This window comes from Bombus terrestris, chromosome 6 (assembly GCF_910591885.1).
Source record: "Bombus terrestris chromosome 6, iyBomTerr1.2, whole genome shotgun sequence".
Taxonomy (NCBI): domain Eukaryota; kingdom Metazoa; phylum Arthropoda; class Insecta; order Hymenoptera; family Apidae; genus Bombus; species Bombus terrestris.
The window spans coordinates 2,454,661-2,467,562 of NC_063274.1; the positions used below are offsets into that span (position 1 = coordinate 2,454,661).

The following is a 12,902-nucleotide window of genomic DNA, read 5'->3' on the forward strand; positions in this document are numbered from 1 at the left end:
GAATATATCCTCATCCATCCTTTAGTCAAGGTGGTCAACAACTTTTCAAACATACTCGGATCCGCGGTAATCTATTGCCGTCCTCAGATTTAGATTTTTACTTACGCTCCTTATTACTCGCCACGGTAAAACACGGGATAAGTGCCCCATCCCATCTTTATCCACCAGTTCTTTCTTCACCCAATTGGCAGCAATGACCGTTGTCCTCGCTTGCTTATCGAAGATTGCAATAAACAAATCCGCTTGTCTCGTGCTCCAGAGGTACACCCATCAATAGTCTTCCTCCTCGTCATCACCGTCGCCGAACTTCTCTTGTTAACAACTCTTCGGTCAAAACACACTTTCTAGTTTTTAAAAGTTGCTGGAAGTAAAGAAAGTGCGCCGATTATCGTATGGAGACAAGAATTTACGACTCTCGTTGACGCCTTGTACCGCGAATGCGTCTGCTCGCAAACACGGCCGAACAACTATAGTGATATTATTTATTTTCATTTATATAAATTTTCTAATAGTTTGCTTCATTTTCGCTTTTCAATCGTTCCATTCCACTCCATTTACGTCCATCTTCAAAACCACGTAGAAAGATCCAACAGCTTCTTGCCTTTCTATGGAGACGCCATGGTTCTCGGATTTCTTCATTTTGCTTCTAGAATGGACATCCTCGGGATTTTCCAGTTCCACATTCGATCACGATCTCTGTGGATTATCATATTGCAGGCTATTGACAAGCGTTGCGTACATTTTCGTCACTGGTGGAGTTCGTTACTTACGGGTACGGTCGAGGACGTCCGTTCATCTTCGAAATTTCCGCTCAAAGATACTAAGAAACCTCTCGACGTTTCACTGCCGCATCTTCCCAGGAGGTGTTTTTCTGTCCATATTTCCTTTGAGGGAGGAATCTATTTCCATCCAGTTTTGCAACTATCTTACCGTCGTGAGTGTATTTCATCTGGCATTGATGTTTTGCTTTAGACCCATCGAGCACTCCGGGTTGCAATTACCCTCTTGACGCACTGTAAATTTTACAACTTGTGAAGTAAGAATTTACAATTTCCCAAAAAAGACAGATGTGCTGTCAGTATCGTAACGGAAGCCCACTCAAAATGCCTAACAATCGATTCATCTAATAAAGCGTCTTAGGCTCAATATTATATACATTATACGCGTTCGACATACCGACATCTAGCAACAGCAAAATGCTGACATTCGCGTAAGACTTTCAGTTGTCAGTAGCATATGTACTTCCGCGACACAAAATAACATCACAAATGTGGGAAGAATACTTCCAACACTTAGGGGACAAGTACATCGCAGCGGGAGACTACAACTCAAAGCACACGCTATGAGGATCAAGAATTACTACATCTCGGGGCAGAACTCTGGAAAAATACCTTAGAAATAATAACCTCAATATGTTATCCACAGGAAGACCGACATACTGGCCGACTGACCTGAACAAAATACCAGACCTACTTGACTTTACAGTTACAAGGGGACTAAACACAAACAAACTAAAAATAACATCCAACCTCGAGCTTAGCTCCGATCATACACCCATAATAATTGAATACAGAAACAAACCAATACTTTATAGCAAACCAGATACACTGCAATAAAACCACCAAATGGCAAACTTTCAAAGAAATAATAGAAAACAGAAAAAACTGCAACATCCCGTTGAAAACTCCTGAACACATAGAACAGGCAGTACCCGAATCGCCAAGGAAAAGATCTTCAGAGGTGACAAGATCACCAGATATATGAGAAAGTCCCCAGTGGAGGGGAGCGCGTGCAAGACAACGGCGGCACCAAGGGAATGTCTCAGGAGGAAGGCAATGGCGAACAGAGCAACGGCCGATCAAAGCGATCAAGCTCCACTCGATGTTGGACGAGATGAGGCTCAAGAGGAACGCGAGGACAGTCACGGCCACCAGCATGACCACCCCTCCGGGGAGGACTGAGGAGAAGGAAGGAAAAAGGAAGGAGATATCGCCCGTCGAGGGGAAGGGCGACACCAAGAGAAAGAGACCAACGACCGTGGAGGCCTCCTACGCAGGAGCCTGTGCCGGCAACAGCTCGGTAAAAGCGACTACGGAATGCACGGACAGCGATGTAAAGGAAGACTGGATCCCTGTCCGCGGAAGGAGAGGAAAAGGAACGGACACCCCGACGGTGGTCAGGAAGGCGAACGCAGGAAGGGCGGCATTGGACAAGCCAAAGAGGCCGGAGGGACCGAAGAGGATACGTAACAGACCCGAAGCCATCCTCGTCAAAGTAGGGCAGGACAAGGAGTGGATCCAGGTCTACAAAGACTTGATGGGGGCAAGGGAAACCCTAAAAGAGAGCTGTGGGATTAGGAGGACCAGAACAGGTGACATCCTGATCGAGCTGAAAGCAGGTAGCAACGCCAAAAAGACCGCGGCGGATATGAACACGGCGCTAAGAGGCAAGGTGAGAGCGCTACCAATGCGCGACAAGACCTCCGTAGAGATCAGGGATATAGACCCGCTCGTAGGCAAGGAAGAACTAGCCAGGGAGATAGTAGAGCAACTGGGCGTAAGCGACATCACTGAGGTCGAAGTAAAGACCCTAAAAATGGCGCCGTGGGGCACCCAATCGGCAATAGTGACGATGCCGAAAGCCTATCTGGCCAAAGAGGGGGCGAGCCGGAAGATCAGAACCGGCTTGACGATAGCCTCGATAAAGGCACTACCCAATGTGGTAAAATGCTTCAGATGTCACATGTTTGGGCATATCGCGAACAAGTGCACGGCGATAAGCCCTGGAAAGGAGATTTGCAGGAAGTGCGGAGCCAAAGACCACACGATAGCTGCCTGCGTCAACGCACCCTGCTGCTCCATCTGCAGCAAGGAGAAAGGAGTGAAATTTGACCACGTAACCGGATCCCTGGCTTGTCCAGAATATAGAAGGCGGTTGAAAGCGAGTAAATGAGGATACTGCAGATAAACCTCAACAGATGCAAGCTGGCGCAGGACATGATGCACCAATGCGCGATCGAACTTAGGCCGGATATAATAATAATTTCCGAGCCGAACAGGCAGCTACCGCACTGGTTTAATGACACCAAAGGAGACGCCTCGATATGGGTCACACTCCTCAATGGCAAGCTGCCTGATGAAACAACGGAGGTCAAGAGCGACGGGATAGTGGGCGTCCGTGTTGGCGACGTCTTCTGCTTCGGCGGATACTGTTCGCCCAACATAAATAAGCCAGCATACTGCAAATACATAGACACGCTGTCTGCTATGACGAAGAGCGTTGCTAGAAGACACGACAAGGTCGTCGTGGCCGGAGACTTCAACGCAAAGTCAACCTGTTGGGGAGGATCGACCACAGACAAGAGAGGGAGAGTCTTAATGGAGGCACTAAGCGCCCACCGGGTGTTTCCATTGAGGCTCAAGGAAAAGTACACCTTCTTCATGAACGGGAAGACGAGCTTCCCTGACATAATAAGCGTATCCAACAAGGTCAGCGAGATACACGCCGGAAGCGCGGTCTTGGACAAATACTCGGCCTCGGACCATCTGTACGTGCTCCACAGGTTTAAGACGAGGAGGACCCGAACCGTATCGAAGTTCTACAGGTACGTGACCAAGGACATGTCGCCGGAGGAGTTCCTGAGCAGATTCGACGACACACTGAAGAAGGAGGACCTCAACGCGGCTAGCGGTGAGGATGGGGCCGAGCCCTTGCAAAAGAGCATAGAAGGTACGTGCGAAGGGATGCTAAGGAAGTCGAACGGTGCGGCGAGCCGCAAGTACGCGAACTACTGGTGGAACCCGATGATCGCGGAACTGAGAGCGCAGGCGCACAAAGCGCTCAGGAAGGTGACGAGAGAAAGAAAGAAGAATGCCGGCAACACCGAGCCCCTCGTCAACGCCTACAAGGAGATCCGTAGGCAGTTAAAAAAGGAGATCGCCTGTAGCAAAAAAACAGTTTGGGCAGAATACTGCAAGATACTGGAGAGCGACCCTTGGGGTAAACCCTATCGCACGGTCATGAAGAAATGTAAAAGCAAGGGACCAACAAACGACATGCCCATCGACATGGTGAAGGCAGTCCTACGGAGGCTATTCACCCTGGGACACGGACCCCCCCATTATGAGGGCCGCGAAGAGGCAAAGACCGAAGAAGAAGGAGATATTAGCCTCAGCGTCACCATCGGCGAAAGCGATGTCGTCGATGCCACCGGAAGAATGAACTCCAAGAAGGCTGCAGGAGTCGATGGCGTGCCGGGCGAGATCGCGAAGCTGGTAGCGAATCGCAGGAGCGAGCTCGTGACAAGGGCGTTCAACGGCATCACCGAATCAGGAAGGATCCCAGACTGCTGGAAGACGGCCAGAGTAATACTGCTAAGGAAACCGGGAAAGGATCCCAGTCTCCCTAACGCGTACCGGCCGATAAGCATACTCCCAACCATGAGCAAGATCTGGGAAAAATGCTTTAAGAGGATCATCGAGAGATGCATCGGGACGGACCCGTTCCATCGGAGGCAATATGGCTTCAGAAAGAAGAGGAGCACAGTAGATGCCATCACGCAGGTGATGAAGTTTGCCAACATCTGCAAACAGAAGAAGGTAATATGCGTGATGATGACCCTGGATATTAGCAATGCCTTCAATTCGCTCAGCTGGAAGAGCATATACGAGGAATTTGACAAGAGGAAGCTGCCATGGAAGGACAAAAGACTAATCGGCAGTTACCTATCCGGAAGGAGGATCATCGTGAGCAACCAGCACGGCACAGTGGAGCACGAGGTGGCGGCGGGAGTTCCGCAGGGATCCATCCTCGGACCATTCCTGTGGAACTTGGTATACGACCGGTTGCTCGAGAGACTCGACAACATGCCAATGGTCAGAGCAACCGCCTTCGCGGATGATCTGGCCATCACATGTTCCGTCGGGAGGAGCGAAGATGCCTCCATCAAGGTCAATACGATGCTAAGGATCGCCAACGATTGGTGCACGAGTGTCGGGCTCACCCTGGTGAGGGAAAAGACGGAGGTCATGCTCATCACAAGCTTGCGAGTGCCGAGAGTGGTGAAACTCAGGTTGGGCTCCTCGGACATCGAAACGGTCGATCGCATCAGATCGTATCTCGGAGTCGTCATCGACTCCAGTCGGAGGTTCGGTGCGCATATCGAGATGGTGTGTAACAGAGCCGACAAGTTAATAGGAGCCCTTAGGGGAATTCTACCCAACATCAACGGGCCGCCCAGCCTGGCTCGTAGGCTCTACTACAATGTGTGGGAGTCCATCGTAACTTACGGAGCACCGGTGTGGGCTAGAGCAGCGAATACCGATAAGAACAGGAAAAAGCTGAAACGAGCACAACGAACGGCCCTGTGCATAACAACGACGGCATACCGTACCGTCTCCCACGCGGCACTTTGCGTGCTGACCGGGAATCTCCCGATTTACATAAAGATAAAGATGCTCGGAGAGACCTACGAGAGGAACAAGATCCATGGGTCCAGGATTGGCACGGATGACGGCTCCAAGCTGAAGGAGGAACTGGAGGCGATTCGCAAGAAGGCCCAAGAGGACTGGCAGAAGGAGTGGAACAACTACAAAAAGGAAAATATCACAAAGAAGCTAATACCGAGTGCGCTGCTATTTACCAAAAAGAAGATGGACATCGATCACCACACCATGCAGCTGCTAACCGGGCATGGGAGCTTCGGTGTCTATAGGAAAAGGATTGGCGGGGACAGCGACAGCAACTGTCTCGACTGTGGAGACCCGAACGACGATGCAGAGCACGCCCTCTTCGCGTGCCCGAAGTGGACGGACAGAAGGATCGAGCTGGAGAACGCTCTGGGCGGGAAGATAGACGTGGGCAATCTGATCGCCACGGTGACCGCCAAGGACGAGAGCTGGAATAAATTCAGGCAATTCTGCAAGACCGTCATGTGTCACAGGAGGGTGACAGCGAGGGCCTGGGAAGAGGCAAGGAGGAGAACGAGCGAAACAACAACTACGCGGAGGAATGAGGGCAAGAACATGAAACAACGGAAAACCGCAGAAGGAGACCAGCCCAGTATTCTGAACTGGCTGAGAGGACGACATGAGCAGTAACTGCCCGAAGAAGTAGATACAACGGGGCACGAAAGGACAACCCTGATGACTGCCGACAGGTTTTACCGGGGTTGTCTGCCCTCTAAGCGGAGGAAGAAGGAGGAGGGGTTTTTAGTGGGTATGGCAACGACATCCGACCGACTCCCACATAACCCAGTGATGCGGGTCACTGGGCATGCGTAATAGCATTTTCCCCTCCCCACGCAAAAAAAAAAAAAAAAAAAAAAAAAATAGAACAGGCAGTAGCAACATTGACAGCAACTATCTAAGAAGCAGCAAGGACAATCACTACACCCGAATCAACCAGCAGACGAACAATAACATTTTCGCAAGAAATACTCGACAAAATTAGAGAAAAAAGAAAAGCGAAAACAAGATGGCAAAAACACAGAACTCGAGAAAACAAAAAACACCTAAACAAACTTGCAAAGGAAATAAAAAACAAAATAAAAGAGCAGAACAATAATGAATTAGCAAAGTTCATAGGGACACTCTCTACACACGAGAACACCAACTACTCCCTATGGAAACACATGGGCAAGAAGCAACGAAGAACAAGCTGAAGAATTCTCCAACCACCTCTGCAACACATTCACACCACACATTATCAACAACAGCAACCTCAAAAGTCATACGGAGGAGGATGCGCAAACCACTATTATCACAACCGACAAGTATGGTAATACACCATACCTAGAACAACAGCACAAGAAATTAGAAACATAATCGATAAAACGAAAAACAACAAAGCACCAGGAATCGACTTAATCAATGGCAAAATCTTGAAAAACCTTCCGCCAAAAGCAATAAGACTAATGACAATAATATTCAATGCAATTCTAAGAATTCAATACTTCCCTAAACCATGGATATTAGCACAGATCAAAATGTTACCTAAACCAGGCAAGGACCCACACCAAACTGCATCTTACAGACCAATATCACTGCTTCCAGTATTTCCCAAAATAGTGGAAAAAATAATTGTAGAGAATTGTGGATCTTGATGGTCGAAATATTGTTATGGAAACATTAAATTTACACTGGGCATTACTATTAACGTAGACACATATTTATTTTATAAACGACTTCTAGAATATTCATCGATACATACTTGCACGCGTCTTAGCACTTTCTTCCATACCCGACCTTTCATAGACTGTTAACCGACCAAACTGTTTACATTCATCTGTTTTTCAGTCGCCGCGCACACACATATCTCCACACACTGATATCCTCAAACAAATATCTCCACTACGCATTCGACCTAGTCCAGCACAAAAATTATACATATCTCAATAATAATATATTACCGGATAAAAACAATAATAGAGATAAAAAAAACTAATACCGAAACACTAATTTGGATTCAGAATCAAACACTTCACGATAGAGCAAATGCACAGGCTTATCAACGAAATAATAACAGTACTAGAAAACAAGGAATACTGCACAGCCCTCTTTATGGACATAGAGAAAGCATTTGACAAAATTAACCATGAAAGCCTACTACAAACAATTAGGAAACAATTCCCGGAGCAAATACACCAATTAATAAAATCCTACCTAAGCAGCAGAACCTTCGTAACAAAAATCAAGGACACACATTCTGAAGTTAAAGACATCAAGGCAGGGGTACCGCAAGGAAGCGTCCTAGGCCCAATACTATACACATTATACACGGCAAACATACCAACAACTACCAATAGCGCAGTACTGACATTCGCGGACGACACAGTTATACTAGTCAGGCATACTAACTCAGAAACGGCAGTCAAATTACTACAAGAACATATCACAAAAATAGAAAAGTGGTTACAAGAGAAACAAATAAAAGCAAATCCCAATAAATGCAACCATATTACATTCACGCTGCGAAAGCAGATACAACCAAACATCCTTCTGAACGGCACGCATATAACACAAACAAAGCAAGTCAAATACCTAGGACTCCACTTAGATACACAACTCACATGGAAACAGCATACTAAATCAATAATAGACAAGGAGACAAATGCATTGGCTAACAAGTCGAAAATCCAAATTAAGCAATTAATAAATTAAAAATATATAAAACGATCATAAAACCAATCTGGACGTACGGAATACCACTATGGGGGCAGCAGCAATGAGCCACATAAATAGAGTCGCTACAATCGAAGATACTGAGAACAATATTTAACGCCCCATGGTATGTGAAACGAGGATATACGCAGACTTAAAAATACCAACGGTCAAACAAGAAATTGGCAGGTACGCAGAAAAATAGAAGCGAAGGACGGCAACACATCCAGCTGGCTACTAAAACGAGAAAAACTTTCATAGAAAGAAGACTAAAAAGAAACTACTGACTTCATTAAAGAAATAAAATAGTCAAACTCGAAGATGGTATCCCACTGGGGCTAGTCATTCACATGTTATTTAGCAATTAAGTTAGAAAAATTTACCAAATGTCCAGATGGACAAATTGTAGTGTAAATTAAAAAAAAAGAAAAATCTAATAAATTTTTGTTTATAACAACGGTGTCTTCTAGACAAGAAGGACTCGTGCGAATTACAACTGCCGTATATTCTTTCCTACTTTCTCCGATAGGAACAGAAAGAGATCCGTTTCCTTTTTCGACTACGATCGGGCTTGCAAAATCTTATTCCGTTCTCTGACCACCTTTTAATCCGATTATCAACTTCGACTTTACTAATTTGGACGCTCTTATTTTTACGTATTGATCCGCTCGCACTGATCGCTACCGGTGTCTATCAACGCGGTCAAATTGCAATCTCCGATCTTAACGTCTCTACGACGCTTTATCTGTAACGACTGCGACACACTACATGCATTTTTAAGGGACTTACATTGTTAAATTGCGATGCGATGTGTCCGTACTCCTGGCATTTGAAACACCTGGCAACTTTGCTTTTCGTTGGGCAGTTCGCACTTTAGTGATTTTTGTTTCCGCACAGGAAGCTTCGTCGCGTCCCGACCTCTTGGATTTTTCTTCGGCCAGCTTGCTGTTCGTATCAAACGTGTTAATTTATTTAATGACGAGATGAACTAATACTTGCGATAGTCAGATATATTTAAAGATTACTCTAAATATAGAATACAGAGTTGGTATAATACGCCTGAATCGTTGCTCGCTCAATGCTACTCGCTGTAAGGATACCAGAAAATGATCGTCCTAGAGAGCATGTTCGTTTATTTATACTGGTCGGGGACTACCGGAAAGGTTGACCTCGACTCTGGTTGACGATTCCAGGTAGGGACGATATTGCTTTGTCCGGAGTTTATTTACTTTTAAATTTTGTACATAGTAACGATGTCGATACTGCCAGGCAAGACAACCACATAATTCACTCTCGATTTGGATGGTCCTATGACTTATGTGCCGCTACATCATCTCCTTACTAGTGATAACATTTTTTTTTTTTTTTTTTTTTTTTGTAGTTAGTTTACAAATTTCGTGGGTAATTCCCAAACCCAACGAACTATAGCGCTTATCCGAAATTTGCTTGTAGCGTATCAGGAAATCGAATTTTCCTGCCCGCATTTGATGTCTAAACGGTATTATTATGACGCTTTGTTGTTCGATATTGTCATCTACAAGGAACACGGGTTCTAACGGGGTCTCTGGAGACTGTTACGTTTCTTTTATTTATTTTTATGATGAAATTCTTTTCTCCGCGCTGTATCACCTTGTATGACCTGTCGTAAGGTGTTTGTGGGGAACTGTGGACAACGTCGTTACGCAGCAATATATAGGGTGACGTTGCGAGTTCACGGAAAATGAACACGTTTTTCGTACTATGTCGAGTGATCGGTTGCGGCTTTATTTCTTCGATTCGCGTATTCGGAGGTACGAAAAATTCCCCTGGCAATCGTATTCCTACACCGTGGATCATTTCAGCAACCATTGCGTTCAGGTCCTTCTTAATGGCTATTCAAATTCCTAATAGTACGATCGGTAAAATTTCAACCCAGTTGCTCATATCGTGGCGTTTGATTACCGCCTTCAACTATCGGTCGTATTCCTTAAAAATAACAGGAATCGTATAGCTTTCGTAAATTTACTATAAATTGACTCGAATTTTTGACTATTGTGACTCGAATTGGCGTCCTTGATCGGTAGTTATTTTGGATGGTATGCCAAAACGAGCTATTTATGTTGAACGGAGAGCTGAAGCAACGGTTGATGTTTCCTTATCGGCTATGGGTATTGCTTCGGATCAATGCGAGAAACGGTCGATACACGTTAGACAATATCGATAGCCTTGCGAATACTGCATCACGATAATGTTTACGTGTATGTGTTCGAATCTATCTGCCGACGCTTCTGTCACGTAAACTTGAGACTTTGATTATAAAAGGAAAGGAAGTTGAGCCGTAACTCAACTATTAACCTTCTAGAACTTTATAGAACTTTATTATAAATACAATGATTACAATGATTTTGCAGAGGCAGAATGATACTGAATCAGAGAAAGGCTGAACAAGAACTGCCCGAGCTGGCTGAAATCTCGGCTAATATAAGTTTTGGTTTGGGGATAATGTGCAAAAGAGTCCGAAGGTCGGGGGTCGATGTCTTATCTCTGGTGTAGATTAAGATGTGCTTGATGTCAAACGTTCAGACTCGGAATGCTACGTGCCTGGTGACTTTACATCGCTGATACGGAATACACTGTCGTGCCCAGTTTCTGCAGTTTTTGATAACCGACAACCAGACGAAACGCGTCGTCACCAGGTTTTGTGTAGCGCGCATCCCGAGATGAGAAAGTCCGTGGTGCGAATTGAATACGCTACGCCGCAGGTCTTTCGGTACATACTTCGTCGACCGATACATCGCAATATATCTCTGTTATGGCAGGGAAAACGTATTTTTTTCAGTTGTAACGCGTATGTACCGGAGTTGACGAAATCGCGTAGCACGGTGTCATTTTCTTGGGCGGTGGCGAGAGTTTGGTCGTCTACGGACTTCCCAATCTCTTCGATGCGTGAAAGAGCGTCGGCAACTTTGTTGTCCAGATCTTTTACATAACGGATGTCGGTCGTGAATTGTCCGACGTAATTGAGATACCGAAATTGTTGAGGCGAACATTTCTCTGGATGTTGATTAAATACGTATGCCAAGAACTTGTGATCGGTGTATATTACGAAGTTTCCCCTTCTACAGTGTGTCTAAAACGTTGCAAGAAATTCGCGGTCGTATGCGCTGTATTTTTGCTACGCGGGGGTCAAGGAATTGGAAAGGAATCCTAGCGGCTGTCATTTATCGTACACGCGTTGCTGTAAAAGTGCCCCTATCGCTTAATCGGACGCAACTACCGCGAGGCTGACGGCCCGTTCTGGCACTGGATGCGCTAATGTCACCCAGTCATAAATTGGCGATAGAAAAACTAACGGGGTCTAACGAACAACCCGCAGGCCATCGAGACGACAACGTACAGAGTGTCTCCGTGTCAGAAAACAGTAACAGCATGGCCACCTGTGACCTGAATCCCGGCGACACCCCCTCCACTGGGTCCAAACCAATACTATATAAACCTTCCTCAAATCAGCTCTCGAGGCTCTCTGTTTTAACATTCTTACACTGTCAGTCTGTTGGATACACGTAATAAAATCTGGCAGTATATCTAAAGTCTGAATTTTTTTACTTTGCTCCTGAAATAATTAAACTTATGCGAAATGATTCGAAGGACGCGAGGAAACCACCAGTGATCTTCTCAATTTCACGATTCCGCGTGTCTCCGACGTGACAACACCAATGATGAAATTATCCGCGTTTGATCCTTCGCTTATTGTGGATAATGATTCAACTCGACTTCAACTCAATTTCACAATTACTACATGAATAATTCTGTCAAAGATTTCGCTCTCTTTTTTGTTCAATCTCCACTCGAGCTCGCGCAATCATTGTGATCTCCATTTATTTGATATATTTATAAAAATTGAAACGATGATTATTTAAATAGAGCTACTCCTTGATGTAGTAATGTAATACAATATACAAATACTTCTCTGCACCAAAATGTCCTTTTATATCACGGTTTTTACTTCCCATACCATGTATATGTACGTTGTACCTGACGGTAACTTATGATGGTCAGAGACAAAATTTTCGACTGCCTATTTTCCTAAAGGGACACCGGCATGTTGCTGGCCCACTTAGCTCAATGGAATGTCCCATGCTTCCCGGCCAGTTAGGGGCCTTTCATTTTTTCACTAACTGTAGTTCACCGGAATGTTCTCAACGGTTTTATTCGTCATTATTCATCAATTACGCCAGTTACAACTGTCGGGAAATGGAATTAAAAACACAAAATTTAAAGGAAATAAGAAATATGACGCGTACAATTGTTTTAATATTACAATAAATTTATAAACAAATACACATTATTATCGAACAAAATCAAAATCTAACTAGGAATATCGAAATTATAACATCACATTGCTAGATAATAACGAGTGATTGAAGTTTTTTTAATTCGAAGATAATTTCGCTTTTAAACGCAACCTGTGGGAACACTTGACGTTTACTTATGTTTCAAACCTTTCGTCATAGAAAATTACAAGAAAAATAGTGAAAACAGAGATCAGCAAATTTATTGGAACAAAAAAAATACGTATTTAATTGATAATTCTATAAATACTATAACCATTCCAGCAAAGTTAATTATAATTAGACTGTTCCTTTAATAAATGCAATATTCCTGACATGTCACTTCTACAAAACAATACGGTACCTCGCAAAATAGTAACGAGTGTTTTACTAAGTTCAATGATTATGAACTAATGCTATAATGGACGAAGTC

At 44.7% G+C, this 12,902-nt stretch overlaps 1 protein-coding gene across 3 annotated transcripts in view; it reads right to left on the reverse strand.

Annotated features, from left to right (window-relative positions):
- Positions 1-468: 468 nt before the first annotated feature.
- LOC110119337 overlaps positions 469-12,902 on the reverse strand; it is a 44,202-nt gene continuing 31,768 nt past the window's right edge. The window contains exons 1-4 of one of the 3 annotated variants that reach the window (XR_007224289.1): positions 9,185-9,455; positions 8,949-9,104; positions 771-1,013; positions 469-696 (exon numbers count right to left, since the gene is read on the reverse strand). Coding sequence is in view for 1 of the 3 variants with exons in the window: in XM_048406475.1 (XP_048262432.1) it covers positions 7,350-7,362; positions 8,949-9,104 (169 nt within the window). In the remaining 2 variants the exon portion in view is untranslated. Of the gene's footprint in view, positions 697-770; positions 1,014-7,262; positions 7,363-8,948; positions 9,105-9,184; positions 9,456-12,902 lie in introns of those variants that run through there. The other 2 variants (XR_007224290.1, XM_048406475.1) reach the window with 2 other exon arrangements.